Source organism: Azolla caroliniana, unplaced genomic scaffold, assembly GCF_043228905.1.
Source record: "Azolla caroliniana isolate FFs.n. ecotype wild unplaced genomic scaffold, voAzoCaro1.0.p SCAF_20, whole genome shotgun sequence".
Classification (NCBI taxonomy): Eukaryota; Viridiplantae; Streptophyta; class Polypodiopsida; order Salviniales; family Salviniaceae; genus Azolla; species Azolla caroliniana.
Window position 1 is genome coordinate 10,222,572 of NW_028230455.1, and position 23,479 is coordinate 10,246,050.

The window sequence follows — 23,479 nt, forward strand, 5'->3', positions numbered from 1 at the left end:
CACACACACACACAACGAAGATGGAACCATGGCCAACTCTTGATAAAGCTCGGAGAATCGTCTGGAAACTCGTAACCCATCATGCAATGATTGATGTTCTCATTTTCTTCGAGACACTAGGAAATGTCCGCTTGATTTCCTTGTGGGGGGCTCTCTTTCTGTGTTCTACGGTATTAAGAACGATGGATGCGATCACGGCTTCTTCTTTTTGCTCGGGCCGGGCGTATCCCATGATTCGGAATTCCCATATGATTCCCATGGGAAGAAGAGGCAAGGTGTGAAATGGGCCTCCCACAAGATTCCACTCTCTCTTCTATCCAATTTTTTTCATGTCTTTTGGAGGAAGAAATCTATGAAAGAAGGAAGAAGAAGAAGAAGAAGAAGGAGACATAACAGAAATTTATTTATTTATTTATTTATATATTTATTATTTATTATTATTCAAGTCTTATTCTTCTCTCTCTGTTTCTTTCTCTTCTTCCCCTGTTCCTCTGCCTCTGCCTCTGCCTCTGTGTCTGTCTCTTGTTTCTCTCGATTCATCTGATCTTACCCATCTCTCTCTGTTCTCGCTTCCCCTCTGTTTGTCTGCTGATCCGATCCGAGGCTTCACTACCCTAACTCTGATCAGAAAAGAAGAAGAAAAGAAGAAGGCAAAGAACAACAAGAAGAACAGGAATTTCTGAGCGAGAGAGCGAGAGATGGCTACCGTTGGTACCACGAATATGCAAGCAAAACTGGTATGGCTCTCTCTCTCTCTCTCTATGACCTTCCTGATATTTCAAATTTCTCTGGAAAAAAATACTCCAATTTCAGAGAGATCAAAAGATAAAGTGTACAATTTTGAACAAAGGATGGAGGTGGAAAGGGTAGAACGCAAATGCTGAAGGGATGGGAGATAGTGAAAGTCATAAAACATTGAAAGAGATCAACTTTCTTTAAGAGTCCAAAATGGTCTATGAGACCAAACAAGAGATTACATCTTCAAATGGTGTCTTGTCTAACGAATAACCAAAATAAATATAATTAAATTAATAAAACTGTCTAAAGCAGAGTCTCTCGTTAGCTAAGCAGTTAACAGTTTGAAGTTTGATGGACTGAAACATCCCCCTTAGAAAGATCTTTAACATGGGACGATCCACAATGAAGGGGTCTCCAAAATGAGTTAAAACGCTTTCGGTTTTGGATGATAATGGCCTTTATTTGTGGATGACAAAGGTCAATGTTCATGGTTTACATGCATGAAAAATTGCTATTTCCCGATATTTTGTAAGCTCTTTTGAGTGTTGTGGTTGAGACTCTACTTGTTTAGCCCTTGATTGACTTGTAGCGCGAGGAGTGATGGAGCTAAAAGAAACTTGTGATGGCTCCCTCTTTCAGATAGATAGATTTTATTATCTTCCTCGGTGGTCAAACATGATCTATGGAATTGAGTAGTGAAGCTCAACGTTCAAGAATTTTACTAATAAATGTTGCAATGGGAAGTGCACATTGTTATTGTGAGGGGAATGTGTGTAAGGAGTGGACTGCATTGACACGCAAGTTCTAAAGAAAGGATAGAGTTAGAAAGATATTGAAATGAAAGGATGAAGCTCACGAGAGATTTAAAATGGTAGAATTGAGAAACGAGGATAAAAGCAAATTTAGAAAGGAAAGATGAAGTCTGATAGAGATTGGAAGGATAAGAAGCATAACTTTAGGGTATGCAAAATTTGGGAAAATTTTCCTTTGCATTTCTCACTTTTCGTGCATCGTGTAATATGGTAAAGTACCAGAAATCTATAGGTTTTTAGAAGGAAAGGAATTATATCTCAGTTGGATCTTCTTCCTCACATAAATTTATACCACAAATTATAGGAATTTAGAAGGAAGTTCTAAATTGCAATTGGCAAGTTGAAAATAGCACAACATTCTAACAAGTTGTCTTCAACACTGCCGAAGTGTGTAATAATTGCACAGATGTTGATATAACACACTGTATGTAGCATCATAGGAAAATTCTCTATAGTAATAATATCAGTGGATTTTTTATGAAATGAAAAATTGCAATTGGCAAGTTGAAAATAGCACAACATTCTAACAAGTTATCTTCAACACTGCCGAAGTGTGTAATAATTGCACAGATGTTGATATAACACACTGTATGTAGCATCATAGGAAAATTCTCTATAATAATAATATCAGGGGATTTTTTTCCAATGCGCGAAATAATAGGAAATTATGAGAAAATATCACAACTATATGGGAATTCTAGAAGAAAATTATACAAGACAAATTTACTCTTCTTTCAATATTTTGATTCCTTTTTATCCATGAAATCACAAGAAACCACCATAAAATTTAGATGATAATGTACATATTTCTAGATTCTTGTAGGTTCTACAATGTTCCACTACTTTTTGTATTATTCCAATCATGAATTGGAAACCTGTTACTCACCAAACATCTTTGTTTGTGAAAAGGTGCTTCTTGGAGACATGGGAGCTGGAAAATCAAGTTTGGTTTTGCGTTTCGTAAAAGGTCAATTTCAAGAATTTCAGGTAAATTTACTTTGCTGTTAAACTTTAAATGACATTTATTTGAGTTTTCGAGACTTGTTATGTTTCATTGTGATAAGAGTTGGTAAACAAGTTATGACACTTCAGGTTCTAGAAGAAATTATTTGTTACTTAAAAGGCCCACATAATAGCATTTTGGAGCTAGTGAGCTCAATTTGATCTTGTTAATTGCTATAATTAAATTGTTTCAAAAATTCATATATTGCTTTTAAAAACTGTTCTATTGCAGTATGATCGTGCCTTGTATGGGTAGCACCATCTTTCTAATTGCATTTCCTTTCTAATATGGCTGTAATTGTAGGAATCCACGATAGGTGCTGCATTCTTCTCACAAGCGTTGGCTGTGAATGATACAACTGTAAAATTCGAGATATGGGACACAGCTGGACAAGAGCGATATCATAGCTTGGCCCCCATGTATTACCGAGGAGCTGCTGCAGCAATTATTGTGTTTGACATCACCAACAATGTATAATATTAATGCTTGAATTCAGAACCACAATTTCATAAGATGCAATTCTGCTACTCTCATAGATATAATTTGTGTGTGTGTATCTGTGTCTGCATATGCAATGTTTATGTACACATGCATATATGTAGTTTGTGTCTTGTGTATATATGTATGAGTATCTGTATGTATTTTAATTCTGTATGGGACACAGCTGGACAAGAACGATATCATAGCTTGGCCCCCATGTATTACCGAGGAGCTGCTGCAGCAATTATTGTGTTTGACATCACCAACAATGTATAATATTAATGCATGAATTCGGAACCACAATTTCATAAGATGCAATTCTGCTACTCTCATATATATAATTTGTGTGTCTGTATCTGTGTCTGCATATGCAATGTTTATGTACACATGCATATATGTAGTTTGTGTCTTGTGTATATATGTATGGGTATCTGTATGTATTTTAATTAATTTTGTGTGTGATTCCACTTTACACAAGGTTTTGCATTAACACTTGTGTTTCTAAAATACAAATATAAATAAATCATGATGCTTAAGCTTGAAAGTTTTTGCACCAGGAGTCGTTTGTTCGTGCAAAAAAATGGGTACAAGAGCTCCAGAGACAAGGTATCCTCCTCTCTATATTCTTCAGACTAACTATAATCAATGCAAATCATAATAATATATGGCCAGTGTAGTTTTGAAGTACCTTTTTATTATGAAATAGCTCATGCTATCCCCATTATGTGGCATATTTGGAACTGCCTTTGTCTTGTGCCTGATTTATATGCGCATTTCTTTTAACATTGTCAATTAAAGGTCTCCGGAAAGGAACCCAGAAAATCTGTTCTCGTTGATGGTCATCTAGGTTTGTAAGTAAAACATGAGTATAAGATGGCTAAGCTCGATGGATATATATAGGTTAGGCATATACACGGGAATGTAGAAGTGGAGAGATGGCAAAAATTTGCCGTCTGGGTAATTTCCAGTTACTGCAGGGATGAAAGAAAGGAACCAGGAACTAGAAATGGTGTAATTCAAAAAGTAGAGTTTTGTGAGGCTTTGGTAGATTGGTACGCTCTGCATTTTTTTGAGAATTAGAAAATACTAATGTGTTATGCCAATTGCTTGATATCAGGAAATGCAAACATGGTCATGGCTCTTGCTGGAAATAAAGCAGATCTTGTTTCAAAGCGGAAAGTGGAGTTAGAAGTAAGTGTTGACAGTGTTGGTTGAAACATTTAAAGCATAAACATCTTCTCATATCATCTGCTGACTTTTAGGAAGCTCAAAGCTACGCAGAAGAAAATGGATTGTTTTATATGGAGACTTCAGCAAAGACTGCTCAGAATGTGAATGAACTATTTGTTGAAATTGGTAAATTTGCTTAATGTCTAAAATCTTCTAAATATTTCCAGTTCTTCTGGTTTAATGTCTTGTTCATGAATAGGCTAATTAAATGCGTGTCCAGGTTTCTTCAGAAACACATTAGGGAAACAATTAATTTGAAGCATTGATATACATTTTTGTGATTTTACAGTATGTTTTGAACTCAGAAGCAAGCATTCTCAATTCTTCATTTTTTATGTACTTGGCATCAAGTTTGTTGGCCTCAAAGGCATATGTGACCAAAAGACAACACAATAGAATGATGCAAAACAACTATTATTTGTTATAATTAATTCATTCCCACATAATTCTTGCTGTTTCTTTATCTTTACCTGTCTCCATTCCATGTGTTCCATTCTCTTCACCTATTTAGCCAAATCTGGAAGTTTTTTGGCTATTTAGCTGCATATGCTGGGTGCGTATTTCTGATACATTTCAAACTTTTATATTGTCACTAAGGCAACCTTACATTCTTGCTATGTCTCACGATATAGAGGAGGGTATGTATATCCTCTTCTTTGAATGTTTTTAGTCTGAAGACAGGTATATTAACTGGTCACTTAATTGAATTCATTTTTTGTGGGTTTTAACTTTTCACCTCACATTTGAGGCTTCCCACAGTTAAGATAATGTGTTACAAAAAGGTTTTTTTCTATTCTCTCCATCTTCCATTGGATTATAGTTGGTGCACTATGGCCCCTCCTGAGACATTAATTTGTTTCTCTTTGTAAACTGTAAAACCAGAATAATGTCTACATAGGATTATAGAATTAGTAATATATTAATTGTTGGCAATTTTTATTTGCAGCAAAGAGACTTCCAAGAGCACAACCCGTACAACCTCCAAGTGGAATGCTGCTAACTGACAACCGGCCAGTGGATACTACCACAAAAAGCACATGTTGCTCTTAAACTTTGGAGTTCAGATATGTGCATGTATGAAATCGTTATCACAGAGCAACAAACTCAAGTTTCTTCATTATGGAGGAAGAACTTGCAGTGATTTGTTTGGTTGTAGTGAATGAATGACAAAATTATGATTTTATATTATAATCCTTGTGTCAAAAAAGTATATCAGGTACATTCTATCGTATTGTATAAAAGATTCATATTAAAGTTTCCATTGTAAGCTCTGTTATTGCTTTGAATACGATACAGTAATTCTTATCTTTGTTATGTATTTAGTAGCTTTTGTATGCACAAAAAAATTGAATTAAGAGGACAAGGAAATTAATGCATGAAATCCATGTTAATCAAATGGCATATTGTGGAACACTGCTTGGCCCTTTGTCTCTAGATTCTAAGGATGAATCAACTCTAATACGTATGGGTCTTCATGGATTGTTTACCCTCCAAACTTGCTCGTTTCAACAGTAAAGAGTTTCTAATTGATGTCTGATCATGACAAAGCTGGAGGGGATTGAGTAAATGGGCATTGTCTACCCTCTAAGCTTTTTAGTTTCAACAGTAAAGCGTTTCTAATTAATGTCTGCTCAAGATACAGCTGGAGGGAATTGAATAAAGGGGATTCTGTTACCTTACATCTAAAGAAAAATATATATAAATTCAGTGTCCACTGAATACTTCCATGTGGTCCCTAGTATCTGTCAACAACTATTCTAAATATAGTTTCCTGTGAAGAAAAGTAATAGGAGGTATTGTATGCAAGTGAGATGAGAAAGTTTGTTCGTAGAGAGTTTTGGTATAAGCATGTTCAAGAAATCCCTTGATCTCCCTACAATATTGATCCATACTCTATGAATACACCGATACTCTCTGGTTTTGATTTTTCTCGCAATGTCATAACTTCAAACCAGGTTTGATCAGTAAAAATGCATGGTGGCAAAAAAAATTAATATGACGTATTGTATGCAAGCAAGGTGAGAAAATTTGTTCAACAAGAGATTGGGTATAAACATGCTTGTGGATCCACTTTATCGCCTTATGACACTCTACTCTGTAAATACCCCCTATGATACTCTACTCTATAAATACCCCCTACGATACGCTACTCTATAAATGCCCCCGATACTTCCGGTTTTGCTTTGTCTCATAATGTCATAGCTCCAACCCAGATTTGATCAGTAAAAGGCATGGAAAACCTTGATGTCAAATGAAAGATATAAGTCATTGCATCCAGAAAGTTCAGAGAGTTTCAATTGAAAACCCTTTGTGCGAGGAACATAAACTATGGTAATTATTCAGAATCAATGTTAGTTAGGGTAATGAAAGTGTTCCAAAACTGTCTCATGCTTGCTTCCAAAGTGAGGAATGTTAAAAACGGTCATTATTCAGAAGCAATGTTCGTTAAGCTAATGAAATGCTCCAAAACTGTCATGCTTGCTTCCAAAGCAAAGGAAGTTAAAACAGTAATTATTCGGAAGCAATGCTAGTTAAGCTAATGAAAGTGTTCCAAAACTGTCTCATGCTTCCAAACTAGGGTTTAGGGTTCCAAAACATTCATCACTATTAGACAATGGAAAAAGGTATCTACCAATTACAGCTCTCACTAATTTGATCTTTTATCTCTAATAATATAAGAATATTTTGTTCACACATGTGATGTGTTTTTTTTCCATATTTCATGTTTTTTGGGCAGTGTGGCTTAATAATCAAGTCCAACCAAATGAAACTAATAAGCTTTTTTGGTAGGGATCAGCCTCTGCCCATTTTCAGAGATTGCAAGCCTTTTGTCACAAGTGAACATTAAATTCAAGTAAATCCCCTGCATGGGTGTTTGAGATTTTCGTTGGTTGATAATGGGATTGATAACACCCAGACATGACCACCAATGTCTATGCTTTTAGTGGCAGGTGAAATGTCCCTCATGATTGTATTGTGTCAGATCCTTTGCATATGCTTGACATGAGCAGCATATATCCAGCAGCATCACCAGGATCCATCTCTTGCAATTCATAAAAGCAATTCCTTCCCAGCCTCACATTCCCGTAGGCCACACATCCGGTCAATAAAGCTTTCCACCCTGTTATATCTGGTAAGGTTGGTATGCTTGTAATCATGTCTTTAGCTTCATCTAAGCATCCACCACGACAAAGAAGATCAATTATAACATTGAAGTGACTTTGATTAGGCCCTATTTCCTTGAATTTCCTTACTGTAGAACTAAAGAATTGATGACCTTCTTCCAAAAGCCCAGCTCGAGTATATGCTGTGAGCACTGAGGTTAAAATAACTTTATCTGGCTCAATGCCTTCTTCTTGCATATCTTCGAGAGATGCTTCTACTTGAGAATGCATACCAGAATGAACATAAGCTCCAATCAAAGCACTCCATGATACTATATTTCTCTCTGGTAACATTTGAAACACTCTGTGCGTGGCTTCTGGCTTCTCACATTTTGCATACATGTCAACAAGTGTGCTTCCCACAACAACATCTAATGCAATACCACATCTGATTATTTTATCATGAATAAGTTTACTATGCCTGCATGCTCCTATGCTACTGCATGCCCTCATAAGATTGAGGAAAATGACTCTATTCGGGACAATGCCGCTTTCTTGCATCTTATCGAAAAGACAAAGTGCGCCAAGGTTTTGTTCATGTTCAACATATGCTCCGATGATTGCACCCCATGATACAACATTTTGATGTGACAAGCTTTCAAAGGCATAGTAAGCATCCTCAAGACAACCACACTTAGCATACATATCAACCAGAGTCGTGCCTACATTTATATCTGATTCATACCCATATTGAACAGCATGATAGTGCACAAATCGTCCATCATTCACGGCTTCTATATTACCACAAGCTTTCAAGCCACTTACCAGTATCACTTTGCTAGGCATTAATAATCCTTCACTCACCTTTTTATAGAGTTCCAATGCAACCGAACTAAGTCCATCACACTTTGCATATCCTGAGATCATCACACCCCAAGATACAACATCCTGACAATTCCGCAATTTGTCAAAAATGTCTCTTGCATCTTCTAGGCTCACACATTTTGCATACATATCCATAACAGTATTGCAGATAACAATATCATAATCTAGCTCCAATTCCATGATATGTGCATGAATGAGCCTTCCCTGTACCAACATGTCTAAATTACTACATGCTTTTAGCAGGCTTAGGATAAGAACCTTGTTTGCCTCAATTCCCTGATGATGAAGAAGCATCTTATTGTATAGATCAAGTGCTCTTTCTGACTCGCCGAGATCTGCATGGCCTGCGATGATGGCTGTCCATGTGTATATGGATGGTTCCTTAATCTTGTCAAACACTTGGTTTGCTTCCTGTAGACTACAACATACTACAAAAAGCCGAATGAGGTAATCAGCCAAGAAAGCATTAGAATCAAGGTGAGAAATGACCATAAGTGAGTAAACATATCTTCCTCCAACAATATCTCTAGTTTTCAAACAACCTTGAAGAAAACATAAAATGATGTTCTTTGATATAGGAATACCCTGTTTGCCCATGAGATCTGATGCTTGGAATGTTCCCATGATACCTTCAGAAGAGCATGCTTTCAAGATGCATATAGACATGAACTTACTTGGTTCTTCCATTTTTTCATACAATTCAAGAGCTTTCTTAGCGTCACCGATGCAAACATGGGCAAAAACAATAGCATTCCATGTTTGAATTGTCTTAGGTTTTATGCCAGAAAACAACGCATTAGCATCTATAATGCTTCCACAGAGAGCATATGCTCTGATAAAATGTGCATCTAGAGATGGGTCTGAATGGCCATACCTAGACATGAGAGTATACATTTCCTTTGCAGATTGTAAATCCTTGACTTTTGAGCATTCTTGGAGAAGAGAATGCAATGTCTCTTGGGTTAAAGAAGAACCTCCTCCTTGATCAAGCAGAAAATGGTGGGCGATCTTGATGGCATCATGAAGCCCTGTGGTCTTCTTCGTCTTGAAGTTCATTCAAAAGATGCCATTAACGTAAAACACAGGGGTAATAAATACTGACCAAATCATGATAAATTTGCCACATTTAGCCATCAAGATAAATAAAAAGCAAAAAACAAAACACTACCCAAATCGTCATTGATTTGCATTGGTATAACCCATCAACATAAAACAAAAAGCAAAAAAATGCTGCCCGAATAAATTAAAGGTTTGCATTGTTTGTTATACATTAACATAAAATAAAGCAAAAACAAAACACCGCCCAAACATTCTTCTGAACCCATCAACAGAAAACAAAAAGCTAAAAGAAAAACACTTCGCAGAGCGCATCATAGGTTTGAATTGTTTTGACCCACCAACATAAGAAACAAGAAAGCAAAATACAAAGTGCAGCACAAAAATCACCATAGACTTGCATCCATTTAGCCCACGAATATAAAACACTGTCCAGGTCATCATAGATTTGCAACTCTCAAATTTTGGTTTCCTTGATCACTCACTCCGTTTTTCCAAAGAAAAACTTTGATCTAACCAATGTAGTGTCAGTACCTGTTTTTGGTAATTTTCTGAATTGTCTTTTAGAATCTTTCACTTAACGGGAGGCAAATGGATGGAGAATCTGCTTCAGCCCTTTTAATGGAGAATCTTGGGCCATTTTGTAAACACTCTATTATATACTTAAAAGCACAATGGATCAATCTATCCCATCTTCAGCTTAATGTTTTACCAATGTGCTAAAGTTTTGGTGCCATTATTGCCCACAAACATCTCTCCTATTCCCTCATGTCTCTTAATTTTTTTCGCAAGAAGCCGATTGTGATAAGTCATTATATACAAGAAGAGGTATCTACTAAATAATGATGATCCCAGATGGGGCACCATTGCTAATGGGTTCTTGTAACATTAGCTTTTGTGTTCTCGCTACATTTTTTGATATCGCCACAAGTGTAATAAACTAGGATTCAACATCAATGCTAGCTAGCCATGAATGAATGTTTGATTTGTTGTTCACGTGTATTAATTTCGCTAGGTCATATAGACCATATATGGTTGGGTGAATCTTCCCTCTAGAACTCGGTGGTATTTGGCAATTGATGTCATGCTAGAACCTCGTCCTTGATTAATTCGAATTAAAAGTTAGATGTAGAATGATTGAGATCTTGTTCTATGAGTATATACAGTTGACCCAACCCATTGGTTCGAAGGATAACATTGTAATGGTTGGACAATACTTGGATAATTAATTAATTATTTAGATTTAATTCATGAAATTACAAGTTTAGGCATTACTTGTGAGATTACTCTTGTTAAGTTGTGACCTATCTTCGTTTGCCCATTTAAAAAATTTATTAACCCTTCTTTATGCACTTTTTCTATCGTGTTTAAAGTGAGGCAATTTAATTTCTTAAGTTTAGAGATTATTCCGGTTTTGTGTTTAGAGGAGACGTGGCTGATTAAAATATATATCATATTTCCAATTAATATCATCCAAGGTTTTGATGTTTGGCCACCTTTTTTGAATGTCAAGAAAATGATCAAACTTTAAACATTTCCCTTCCATGAATTAGATGCTCGCTTCAAATAGCCTTTTACTTCTTCAAGCATTCATGTAAAGAAAATGTAGCAAATGCCGTTTGAGAGATCGAATGGCACCACCACCAAAAACCTTAGACCAATTCACAATAGGCAGAAAAAGATGCTTGAGACGAAGGAGGGGGTTGTCCTCCCATTGGAGATTCCTAGAATTTGCCCGTTTTTCGGAAACTTTTGTGTGCACATCACCCCTTGAAGATTTGTTGTATGTCCACTCCACCTAAATAGAGTACCAAATAAATTGAGCACAAGATTTACAACCAGAATATTAGATCACCTTAATATGCCTTAAAAATCTATCTAATGCCATGTAAGAAAAGAACAAAATTTATACTAATTCATTTTCCCATACAATAGCTACTCCATGATGATGTTGACCATAGCCATGACCATGACTATGATGATGATGTTTTCTTCTTCCACGAGTCGAGGTCACCAAACTTGCTTTCCCATTATGAGAATACTCAAATATGTTGCTATTATAGAACCGTGAAGAAGTTCCTCCTTTTATTGCCGACTTAGACTTTTGGAAATGCCTATGAGTAGCTTTCACAACTCGATCCAATGCCCCTCCATCTCTAGCCAAAAAACCTTTAATAGGCCGTTTGTTAAGGTATAATAAATGTGGGGTCAATGTTCTCATAAGTTTCCGAAGATGATCCTCGCTGACATTGCTAAAAATAGGATTTCCGAGAAGATTAAGAACCATCAAAGAACCACAATTTGCTGCAAGTTGACTTATCGATTTTGTCGAAGCTAGCTTATTGGAGTGTAGGTCAAGTACATGAAGCTCAACCAACTTCTGGAGGCTTTCTATTTCACAAATCTTGTTCCCTCCTAAATAGAGTTCCTTAAGGTGTGTACAATTTGACAAACCTACAAGACAATATTCAATAGCTCAATGATATCCAACAATAATTTATCTTTTAGAAATTTAATATAGTGTAGTAGCTTTATTTATGATAAGCTCCCTTAACTCGCTAAAATCTTGATCTTTCCTCCTAGATTAAGGTAAACTAACCAATCCATCATGGATATACCTTTTCAACATTTTTTCCTTTTATACAAACATCTCGTTTATATTACAATAATTTTTATACGGATTTGCAAAGAGGAAAAAGATATTTCCAACTCTACCATATTTTATTCTTGTGAGCCGGTTATGAGAAAGATCAAGAATGCGTAAGCTGGTGAGCTCCTTCAGGCCGTCAATTCGTGAGATCCTATTTTTGGACAGATTCAGCGAGTATAATGTCCGGGGTAAACATCCGATTGATATTTCAACTGCACAATAGGAAAACCCGTATCGACAATTTTATCATACATACATACACATATGTATTGTATGCAACATGGAACATATTTGAGGTCTACGAAAATTTGATACAATGCTTTAGACATTTCTCCATCTAAGAAAGACCTCAATTGCCCGCCCTCGTGTTCCCCTAGAGTGTGAAGCATTATGAGCTTTAATACCTAGGCGAGACTCGCATACCTAGCTCAATATGATCCCTATAGTCGACACAATTTGTTCATCTATTTAAGCTCTTATTTGCAATGTGGCACACCAGGAAGATGTTTAAAACTTTTGGTGAATAGTAAAGGAAACTGACCGATAAAATTGTTGGAAAGATTGATGGTTCGCAATGAGCTGAATGTTCTTAATGCGGGAATTTCATGGAGATTTACACCAGACAAATGGGCCATTTTAGATGATGCATGCAAACTCCTGACTGCATCTTCTACAAATACATCCTCTTCCACTCGATGTTCGATAGCCTCGAATGATGATTTCACAACCTCCAAATCATCATTACAATAGTTGTCACCATAATGAACACCTAATACATTTGATTGATTCATCCATTGCTCAACTCGAGTATGCAAAGGGTCAACTTCAACATCCAAAGTGAAATACTCTGATACACACAATATTGATTAGTGAAGGCTTTTATATCATTGCATAAGCATATGATTATGTACTAAGTGAAGTAGATGACCTTTGTCAAAAGAATCAACTTTCATTTGAGCTCCATCTTCACTTGCAACAATTATATCCTTTGAAGCTTCAAGCTGCAAGAAAAAAGAACCTTCTTTGTCACTAGAATCAGAAATGCATTCACTTGGGGAGGTTAGAAAGGATTTCCACATATACTCCCTCTTCCAAGATATATCAGATACAGAATAGGTGCTCAATTTCTATGTTTTGCGATTGGTATTGCATTCGGTGGATGGACCAAAATGACTGCTAAACCTTTCTCCACCTTGACCAAAAGCAACACTGTATTGTTCTCTATGTGAATCAATTTTGCTTAAACTAGTTGCACCTTCTCTAGAACTCAGAAATACTGCATAAAAATAATCATCTTTGTCATAATGAGATAAGGTTAAGGGGTTCCAAAAATGTACTATCACAAATGATTGTCCTCACTCTCATAGTTTTTTTTATAAGAAAGCTTTCACACAAAATGCTTGCTTGCCGGTAGCAATCGGCAACGGTTTGGTTTGAATTGAACCGAACCGCAAACAGCTTAACGGTTAAAAGAGTTCAGTTTGTTCAATTCGATTTAAACAATTTGATGATTTTTAGGGTTGCCACTTGATTATTTTCTTAAATATTTTTTGGACATCCTTCTCATTTTAAGCCTAATTTTGACATTTTAAGAAAAATCTTTAATGCTTTAAAATATTGAAAAAATAAAATTTAAAAATTGAATATTGAAAATTTGAATTTTGACCTAACTTGAAAACTAAAACCAAACCACGAGAACGGTTTGGATTTTTTATAACAGTTCAATTTGAACAATTTCGGTTTAAATGGTTTCGTGGTTCAGTTTATGTTTCAATTTTTTTAAATAGTTTGCATTTGACATTCTCAAACCGTTGCTGATTGCTACTTGCCAGTAAAATATTTGAATCCCTTTTCCCTGAGGGAAATGCCATCCTATCACTCACACCATGTATATAGGGCAATTGTGCATTCAACCAGATGAACATCTGAGCGCCCATGATAAAATATTTACCCTTAGAGTAATCTGATTCTATGGCTACGAACCTTTAGGGAGATCTGATTCCATGGCTACTCTTCCAGATTTTGACTTGCTTACATGATATAAATATACATGATAAAAGCCTTCCCATGACCTCAACTTTCAAAATGGAAAGCCCCAAAGATTGAATCAGAAATAGGATATTATACATGATAAATATACTTCTTATAAGAAGAGACTTCATTGAACGTATCATTCAGGAACCCAAATTTTGCCATAATCCAGTGAGAGATATGGCAGAGACTCACCTTGGAAATGAATGAAAAAACCAAATGAGTGAGTAAGAGCATCTTACATCAATCGGATACGCCCATATGAGAGACTTCGAGGTATCACCTTCCAAAACCTTCCCGAAATGGAGGAGAATCCCCAAATAAATAAATCAATGCAACATGCTAGACTATATACACATATCCATAAGGTACTTTATTGTCTCACATTTGAAATTGGAAATGAATCAATGGCCTCACGAGAAAAAACCAGAAGAATATATTACACCAAACAGATAACTCCAATAAAAGATTTCAATGTCTCCTTTGAAATAAATGAAAAGCCCTGAAAGGGTAAATCAGAACAGTATGGTACACCATACAATTACCTCCAATAAAAGTCTATTGAAGTATATCATATTGATGATTGGAACATGTCATTCAGGGAATATTAAATTTAGCCATAATCAAGGGAGAATTGTTGCAGCATTCGACAGGAATGCTGAATTGAGGACACTTCCACTGCGTCGAAGAGGAAGCCAGATGATGGTCAACAAGCTATCGCACCTTTGAAGAAGCAGCAATTACGAATGAGATCTCTGCCAAGTGACAAGATGAAGAAGAATGTAAGACTAGTGGTTCTGGACCTGCATATCACACTGCCAGATAAATTTGTTAGGTTTGGTACCAGAGAAAAGTATGGATATGTAAACATTGTGCATTGCATAAGGCTAGCAAGTGGAAAACTGAATCTCATCAAACCAACATGAGATTGAGATTGTGCGTTCAGCCAACATCAAGAAGACAAAGTAAGTATGCAGACTACCCAACAAGCAATATGTACAAAGATATGTAGCAATATGTGCGTGGACTTGGCAACATGGATTAAATACATTGCCAAATAAATTTGCTAGGTTTGGCACCAGAGAAAAATTATGAATATCTAGCGTAGCATAAGAGTAGCAAGTGGAAAACTGATAGTCTCATCAAACCAACTTGAGATTGAGATGGTGCGTTCAGCCATCATCAGACTACGGAACATGGATAGACAGCAAGAACCAATATAAGTTCATCAGGGCTCGATAACCCTATGTTATTCACTTACATACAAGAGTGCCAACCCTACATACACATTTGTATCCAGAGAGAAGGGATGCAAACACACTTTACGAACGTGTTCCAGATATCAACCCCGCAGACTACCTCATCACAAAGAGGAGACACCCTCAAGTAGTAGGATGTCTAGGATAGGTGGAGACCAAGAGCACAAGGATACCAATCACTACATCTCCACCAGTAAAAGATTGGGACATTCGAGTTTGTAATAGCCACTACATGGAGGATGGTTTGGCACACATCCAACGAGTCCCAGGCACATAGTCTCTACTAAACCACATCTCTCCATGCAGAACATTCAACTTGCATTCATTGATTTGAGACTCGGCCACATGAGCTCCTTATACCACATCAATCTATGTGGATCTTCCTGCATGCATCCACTCAAACCCAGGACATAGAGGCTCTTTTCTCAACATCTACATATGTGGAACAGCTTGCATGCATCCATTCACAGACATGCAAGAAGGACTCCTTGCTACTCAATTATCCATGTAGAACCTTGTGTCAAAATATGGATTTTTGCCACCACAGTCAACCCCAGTCTCTTGAAAGCGCTGCTGTATGGCCTCCTCATCCACACTTGGACACAAATAGAGCATCCTCTTGCCATGTTGTCCAGGATGACATGTGGCAACACATCCATCATACATTACACTACCCAAGACTAATTAGCTGCATTTCCCACAATGGTGGTAGCATTGTTCCATACGGCGAACCTCATCCACCAGATCTGAACCATGGCATGTAAATAAATTACACGTAGGGCATTCAAAGCTTCGAAGAAAATGGTGATCAACATAAGAAGGTGGAGGATCGTTTGTATTCACAGGTAAGGAAGTGGTTCAACAAGAATGTCATCTAACATTGAGGAATTTCCACCTTCGAAATACCCCACATCTCTCCAAGATGATAAAAGGAACATAGTATGGCCACAAGACCTGTGGCAACTCAATACCTAAAAGGCTTGGACCACACCAACAGATCCAAGAATGGCATATTACAAACATCATTCCATAAGCTTCTCAACTGATGGGTTTATACAAAGTCGAGATACATGGATCTCTACACGCCCCATAGAGCTTGCAAAGTCATTTGCCAATTCAAGAGTTTTTTTCCTCACACCAGGTAGGAAGGCGCTTCACATACCTAAGGCTGATGCAATGTGCATGTATATGTATAGCTTTTCCAACATTGCAAGACATTTGAGAGAAATATGGAAACACACTTTGCTTAGAACACAACCCTCCAACAAATGAAAAGGAAACACCTTGTCACTTTGGATCCCGAGGCTTGGACCAACTTCAAAAGCATATGCAACCAAACCTTATCTTAGCGCATGAGTCACGGAGAGAGTTGCATGCCACTTGACTTCTTGCATAGTCTTGCATCTCCAAGCAGAGGACTGCTGAGGCAACAGATACACTAAGTTCCTGGATACAATGTGTCATCTAGCACCAGATCATGCAAATCATTTCACATCATGCCTGATCCACCCAAGCATGCCAACGGATATTGCATCATTCCACCATACTAACCAACATTAGACACTCTGTTTCCCTCGTCAGATCATCACTAACTCCATACATGGTAGTTTCATACATTTTCTGCTGGTCAACTCATATTTATAGCCATTATAAATGGTAGTCATGGAGCTTTAGGAAACCCAGAGCTTTCATTTTTTCAATATGGATACCAGAAGCTGCCCATATTTGTAATCATATTTAGTCTCATAGGCCGATTAGGGCCTCTAAAATCAGCATCTAATATACGTCAATTTCTCTTCCTTTCATTTGGTTAGATCATTGTTCTTATTAAATGAAAGTTGAAGGTTGGAGATGTGCCAGGATACCATGAACGTTAACCTCTCCATCTATTTTTTTTCTGAGTTTCATAAAGAGAAAAATATTCTCTATCAGTATTTATGGATATCGTCAAAATCATTCAATGATCTTTGTCCCCTTAACTCTTTCTCTACATTAAGGACCTGCCTCCGTCTATTCGTCTATGAATGAGCAAAAAGCCTCTTCCTGCCTCAACTCCCTTTCTCTTTCTCAACGAATTGTTTTAGGCATCAGATCAAGAAGGCAGAAGGAAAAAAAAAAAGCCCAAAGAAAGGAAATGAAGAAAGTATGACAGGGCTCTCTGATTACCCTTCCTTTTTCTTCTTCACCTTCCTTTCTCTTTCCCCCCTTTCCTTCTCCTTCTTCTCCTTTTATATTTCTTTCTGTCTGTCTGTCTGTTCGTCCGTCCGTCTTCTGTTCTGTTCTGTTCTGTGCTTATGTGCGCGAGTGTGTGTCTTCTGTGTCGCGTTGTGTTTGTTCGTCGTCACACCTCCTCTGTTCCTGTTCTTCTTCTTCTTCTTCTTCTTCTTCTTCTTGGTGGGCGATTTGGGCAATATATAGATATATTGTTATATGTACATATATAGATATATTATATATATGCATATGAATTATGTGATGGTATTTTGTATGGTGTCTACTCGGAGGGGGTTCCCAACAAACACAATCCAATTCCAATCAGCAAATTACCGGTTTCGCATCCAAGGGTTTCGAGGGGGGGGAGGGGGGGGGGGGGAGGAGGGGCTGTCTCTGGCTTTGCTTGGACCCTGTGTCCATCTCTGCCTTTGCCTCTCTCTGTCTGGACTTGGACTTGTGTGTCCATCTCTGCCTTTGCCTCTCTCTGTCTAGACTTGGACTTGTGTCCATCTCTGCCTTTGCCTCTTCCTGAACTTGTGTCCATTTCCGCCTCTGCCTCTATCCAATTCCAATTCCAATTCCATTCAACAAATCTGTGATTTCACATCCAAGAGTTTGATGTGGTGGGTCTTTGTTCTCCATCTCTTTGCCTCTGCTTGGGTGCCTCTGCCTTATAGATGTGTATGTATACCTATATATATGTCCACCATCTCCACATCATTTGCTTCCATACCACTTCTTTCACATCCTCTCTTCATGTCCGACAAATAGGGCAACAACTAGTGCCAGAATGTGAGAAGATTCACATCCCTATCTCTAATGCATTCATTGCCCTTGAACAAGCTTGGGAGGTTCCATGTATCACGCTTTCTGATATACTCCCCCCCCCCCCCCCCCTTTGACCAATATTCGATACCGACTTTAACCTTTCTGAGTTCTCCACACATTGCCTATTCGGGTCCAATCCAAACACGAATTCCTCACCCAATCACAATGTACACTTTCAATCACAAACATTCATTAATAACAATTGTTTCCACATATACCACATGAAAATATTTCACTTTTGGTTTCATATGTCATATTTTACATCTCACGAAGACAATATAATCTCTCTCATCGTCCATTTAGGTCCCATGTGACGTCACTCCTTGGCTCCATCTGCCTCTCTCTCAGGTGTTTATGTGTAAATAGTAATTATATTAATTATATTAATTATTGAATGTGTAACTACAGTGGATCAGGGAAGCAAAGCAATTTCACCTTTGATTCCTTGTTATACGATATATAGCCCTTGACACTTAATTCCCCCAAATGATCTATTCCATCATGCTACGTAAAAGCAATTTCAAAAGAACCCCATTTATTCCTCATAATATCCCTTGTCACTTAATTCCTATAGATGGCCAAATTCCGTCATGCTACCTAACGGCTAATGCAATTAGCAAACTTTGTTGTCTATAAACCCACAAACATCTAGTCAATCCTAGGTCATCATTTTGGAACTATCCAGCAAGGAGAATGGCCATACCACTATGTCTTTCAAACATAAGATGTGTCTTCGAACCCCATAATGAGTGTACAAAACAAAAGGATTTCACATACACCAATTTAGGCACAACATCTCTCTCTCTCTCTCTCTCTCTCTCATGTTGCCTTGGTATAACACAATATGAACTGGTCATAAATTTGAAAGAACCCATGTTTGATCCTTAGACAAACTAACACATCCATTTAACTCCATAAAATAATTCTTTGATCTGTGGTGTATACCAAACGATAATATAGACATTATTACAATAGGTAGGATAATCTAAGTTTGGTCCTCACTCCGTCCCAACATCATGTTTTAGACCTATCTTGGACATTAGAATATACATGTCGCTCTCCACATAATGCACAAAATGTTAAGCATAGGTCACATTCCACCCCTAGGGTTCAACGGTAAAAACTACCTCCTAGCTATTATCTCTCTAGTTAGATATGGAACCATACAACACAAGGTAAAGTCAAAATAAAATCCCATTTTATATACCAAGGACCCAACAAATCATCATCCTTGCTGAGTAGCTTACTACCACACACCATACCCACTACATCAATCATCTATTGAGAGAGCCTCCAGCAAGTAGAGTATACAGTCATACGGTACCCATCACTCTACATCAATCTCATTTGTACCTTAGCATTTTATAATGAAAGATTGCCAGTTCTCCATTTTCATACTTTTTTAAGTTTTAACATGAGAAATCAGTAGAGGATGCAGTCATACCCATCATTCTACATCCATCTCATTTGTACCTTTGCATTTCATAATGAAAGATTGCCAGTTCTTCATTTTATGTTTTAACACGAGAAATCACCTATTAAAAGATAGTGGCATTACAGAAGTAACCACTGGATTAAATTAAACATGGAATGTTACCACTGTAATCAGTTTTCTGATGAAATGCAAGCAAGTATCAAGGTTGTTTTGCCATTTTTTTGGAATAATCAGGTAAGTAATCATGATATCAAAATAAAATGATGAAAGACTCTATGAACACCACAACTCAAACCCATTGCCTGTGAGGAGCAATACACACCCTTACTACTTTTAATGAGAAAAGCATTGACCAGAAGACACACTTCAGGCCATTGCGACACAATAATGATCTTCACATTTATAATCCTGCTGATTGACCAGAAGACACATTGCAGTATAGCTCAACATTACTACTTCTAATGAGGAAGGCATTGACCAGAAGACACACCTCAGGCCATTGCAACACAATAACTATATCTTCTTCATATTTATAAACCTGCTGATTCCATTAAAATTGGAGTATAGCTCCACATTGCAATTCTTAGGGAGGTCGGAACTCAAACAGTTAAATCCCAGGAAAAATCTCATATTAGAAATACAAAATATGAGATCACAAATACCATTAATAAAACATCTGCATTTAACCATCAAGCTAAATGGAAAGAGAACTTCAAAACCATGATGACGACAATAACACTAAGTAGCAACAATAGTTCCACAAAAATCCAACTCAACATGACATAAAGTTTTTATTGATCCCTCCGTCAAAAAGCTGATTTCAATTTCACTTGTTAAAATTATAAAACATGAACTGAAAAAACATGAATTCAACTGAATCAACACAACAACATTGAAAGATATTAAAATTGCAACAATTGTGAACAAAAATGGCAAACCAAGATTTCGCATAGAATTGTCAATAGGCTAACTCAACATAGGAAGTCGTCTAACAAAGATGAGATGGAGTTTTCATCATCATACACAATCTGCTATGACCATTCATTTTACTCGTTTTCTTCACTGCGCAACCTCGCAGATGCATTTGTAACTGCAATATTGAGCTGAGCAGCACGTTCAACGATGGATTTTCTCTTTAGAGTTGAAACATTGTGAGCAATCTCAGCACAGAATTTCCTGTTCAGAATAGAATGTTAAAATTAATGAATAATAATAGTAATGAACAAGTTTAGAGTTTCCTTTTCTCAAAACAGTAGTTCTGGAGACATGGTAACAGTTTTCAGGTTTTCCTTATGAAAGCCAAAGTTTCAATCAAACCAATGAAAAATGAGAACAGTTCAAAATAAGAAGCGTAATTGGTTATAAAACACACAATTTGTAAATTTCCTTCCAGAAGACTGATTTCAAATCAACAATAGTAGGTTCTGATAAATCTACTTAATCAGTCAGAAACAAGAAAAATTCAAAGTAAGAAATCTAAACCAGTGACAAACAGATCAACATATCAGGAATCCCTTCAATAAAAGATGATCATTGAAAATAGCAAATTAATATGGACACTAAAGAATTGTTCAAAATAAACTGCACCTACATCAGCTAATATTGGAATAATATATAATAATCAAGATTGAGAAAAGTATTAGTTCATATGAAAAAATTTGACCTATTGTTCATTAAGATTTGACGTTCATTAAATATGCCAATCAAAGCACAGACAAATAGCTTGACTCTTGACCAGGAAAAAGGAACAATAGCCTCAAACTAATTCATCAGAGAAATAAAAATGTATTACCACCACCGATAGCAAAAAGAATAAAGTACTTGACATAAATATTAAAAATGGGAGCTCAGAAGTTTATCTTCACCAGTTATCATCAGAAAGAATCAGAAGCAGAACTGGCATTTTAGACTGGTTAGAAATATCTCGTCATCGCTCCTCCCGATTATGAGTAACTTCTCAATGTACGGGATTTCACTAATTCTAGGGTTTTCCTTAACCAATGATTTAGTGAGTTCACAATCGTCATTGCATTCATGTGCAGATATTCAAAAAGTTTTGAGGCAACATTGTGAAAACTAGAAATAGGCATATGACATAGAATTATAACTTTCGTTTATCATTTATACCTGTTGTGCATCATGAGCAAATCAAGCTCAGCAGGATTGTGAACCAAAAACTTCTTAAAACCAGAGGGGAGGACATGTCTGGTCTTCTTGTTAGAGCCATATCCTATGTTCGGCATGAGCATGCATCCTTTGAACTTCCGGCGAACTCGAGAGTCAATACCTTTTGGTCTGCGCCAGCTAGGCTGATGTTCGTAATGATTATCATCAGAATAACAAAGGGAAAAAACGTTAGGAATAAGACATTCATAGCGGCAATCAGCTATTTCTTTAGTAGCAAGAATTAATGATTTCTAATCTAGGGCTTACCTTTGAAAAATTTTACCTTGGCCAATATTTTCGTTTGCCACAAATCCAAACACAATAAAACAATCTCCCAATATTTATCTTAGTCAGTGCCTTCTATATTAGAAAATGCAAGAAAAAAGACGAAGAGATCTCTTTAACGATTAAAACGGAAAAGAACCCTACCCTAGCAGTAGCATGCAGACAGTTTATTTTCTGTAATTGCCTGCTATTACAAAATGCAGGAAGAAGATGATGATGGTGATGATATTGAAGAAGAGAGAACAGTCAAAGTAAAAAGCCACCAATTTAGACCAAAATTATGTTTGTATCTTCGACTTACAATATGTAAAAAGATTAATCAGTTTATCCATTATGAACAAGCCAAGGAACCAAATTCGCAGGTAAAAGTCTACGATTTGGAGGATTTTTTATGCATTTTCGTTCACACAGTCAAAGTCTCTAAGCTTTCATCTAGGCAGGAGCTCTCTCACTCTCGCTCGGTCGCTGGGGTTAAAAGGAGAAGAAATCGTTTTACCTTGACACAGATCTTACGGTCGCTCTGTGCGCGGATGAACTTCTTCACGCGCTTCTTCACGATCTTGGGCTTGACAAGGGGAGCCACCATGGCTGCGAGCTGTAAGCTATGTCCACTGCACTCCCTTTTCTTTCTTCTGGCCCCTCCTCCTTCTCCTCCTCCTTCTCCTTCTCCTTCTCCTTCTCCTTCTCCTTCTGCGCGAAGATGAAGAGATGGAGAAGCCAACAGAGAGACACACAGAAGACGGGTGAGTATGTTTTAGGGTTTTTTTTTTTCTTCCTTCCTTCGTAGCCCTAAGGTTTTCTCTAATTCCAAAACTAACCCCCCCCCCGTCTTTCTACTCTTTAGGGTTTTTTTTTCTTCCTTCCTCCGTAGCCCTAAGGTTTTCTCTAATTCCAAAACTAAACCCCCCCCCCCCCAATCTTTCTACTCTTTAGGGTTTTTGGTTACATATTTCCTAGCCCTAAAAGGTTTTCTATAATTCCACAACTACCCCCCATCTTTCTCCCTTTAGGGTTTTTCGTTATTTCCTAGCCCTAAAGGTTTTCTATAGTTCCAAAACTACCTCCCATCTTTCTCCCTTTAGGGTTTTTCGTTATTTCCTAGCCCTAAAGTTTTTTTATAATTCCAAAACTACCCCTCTCTCTCTCTCTCTCTCTCTCTCTCTCTGGTAAAAGCACACAATTATATTAATTGTACATTTGTATGTAAAATGTACTTAGTTACAAGTTACAACACTCCTTAGTCTCCTCTACCTATCTATCCTATGCTCATGTAGGGAGACTGACGTCCTGTAATGCCATTAGA

General features: G+C 37.1%; 4 protein-coding genes across 4 annotated transcripts; 1 reads left to right on the forward strand and 3 right to left on the reverse strand.

Annotated features, from left to right (window-relative positions):
- Nucleotides 1–497: 497 nt before the first annotated feature.
- Nucleotides 498–5,577, forward strand: LOC147850958 (ras-related protein RHN1-like). Its single transcript, XM_087335752.1, has 7 exons — nt 498–737; nt 2,460–2,537; nt 2,857–3,024; nt 3,591–3,639; nt 4,151–4,224; nt 4,296–4,389; nt 5,210–5,577. The coding sequence occupies exons 1-7, from the start codon at nt 699–701 to the stop codon at nt 5,311–5,313; spliced, it is 606 nt and encodes a 201-aa protein (XP_087191878.1). The 5' UTR covers nt 498–698; the 3' UTR covers nt 5,314–5,577.
- A 705-nt stretch (nt 5,578–6,282) lies between these two features.
- On the reverse strand, nt 6,283–9,738 carry LOC147850959 (pentatricopeptide repeat-containing protein At1g06140, mitochondrial-like). The gene has a single exon (XM_087335965.1). It carries the CDS (start codon nt 9,306–9,308, stop codon nt 7,227–7,229), a length of 2,082 nt encoding a protein of 693 aa, XP_087192091.1. The 5' UTR covers nt 9,309–9,738; the 3' UTR covers nt 6,283–7,226.
- A 1,152-nt stretch (nt 9,739–10,890) lies between these two features.
- On the reverse strand, nt 10,891–17,659 carry LOC147850960 (uncharacterized). The gene is made up of 7 exons (XM_087335548.1): nt 14,713–17,659; nt 13,942–14,667; nt 12,887–13,234; nt 12,500–12,805; nt 12,024–12,170; nt 11,239–11,762; nt 10,891–11,106 (listed from the first exon to the last, which is right to left on the reverse strand). The coding sequence occupies exons 3-7, from the start codon at nt 13,035–13,037 to the stop codon at nt 10,891–10,893; spliced, it is 1,344 nt and encodes a 447-aa protein (XP_087191674.1). The 5' UTR covers nt 13,038–13,234; nt 13,942–14,667; nt 14,713–17,659.
- Nucleotides 17,660–20,614: 2,955 nt separating this feature from the next.
- Nucleotides 20,615–22,825, reverse strand: LOC147850961 (large ribosomal subunit protein eL32z-like). Its single transcript, XM_087335919.1, has 3 exons — nt 22,673–22,825; nt 21,853–22,034; nt 20,615–20,901 (listed from the first exon to the last, which is right to left on the reverse strand). The coding sequence occupies exons 1-3, from the start codon at nt 22,760–22,762 to the stop codon at nt 20,772–20,774; spliced, it is 402 nt and encodes a 133-aa protein (XP_087192045.1). The 5' UTR covers nt 22,763–22,825; the 3' UTR covers nt 20,615–20,771.
- Between the last annotated feature and the right edge of the window lie 654 nt (nt 22,826–23,479).

Bases quoted from the DNA above. Each gene is read 5' to 3' on its own strand.
- LOC147850960 (XM_087335548.1), bottom strand. From the start codon at position 13,037: ATGTGGAAATCCTTTCTAACCTCCCCAAGTGAATGCATTTCTGATTCT. The intron at 12,171-12,499 runs GTCAGTTTCCTT...CCTATTGTGCAG, and splicing joins TCTTTCCAACAATTTTATCG to TTGAAATATCAATCGGATGT. The intron at 11,763-12,023 runs GTAGAGTTGGAA...ATTGTCTTGTAG, and splicing joins GCTCACAAGAATAAAATATG to GTTTGTCAAATTGTACACAC.
- LOC147850959 (XM_087335965.1), bottom strand. From the start codon at position 9,308: ATGAACTTCAAGACGAAGAAGACCACAGGGCTTCATGATGCCATCAAG.
- LOC147850961 (XM_087335919.1), bottom strand. From the start codon at position 22,762: ATGGTGGCTCCCCTTGTCAAGCCCAAGATCGTGAAGAAGCGCGTGAAG. The intron at 22,035-22,672 runs GTAAAACGATTT...TACGAACATCAG, and splicing joins ACCGTAAGATCTGTGTCAAG to CCTAGCTGGCGCAGACCAAA. The intron at 20,902-21,852 runs GTATAAATGATA...TATTCTGAACAG, and splicing joins TTGCTCATGATGCACAACAG to GAAATTCTGTGCTGAGATTG.
- LOC147850958 (XM_087335752.1), top strand. From the start codon at position 699: ATGGCTACCGTTGGTACCACGAATATGCAAGCAAAACTG. The intron at 4,225-4,295 runs GTAAGTGTTGAC...GCTGACTTTTAG, and splicing joins AGCGGAAAGTGGAGTTAGAA to GAAGCTCAAAGCTACGCAGA. The intron at 4,390-5,209 runs GTAAATTTGCTT...TTTTATTTGCAG, and splicing joins TGAACTATTTGTTGAAATTG to CAAAGAGACTTCCAAGAGCA.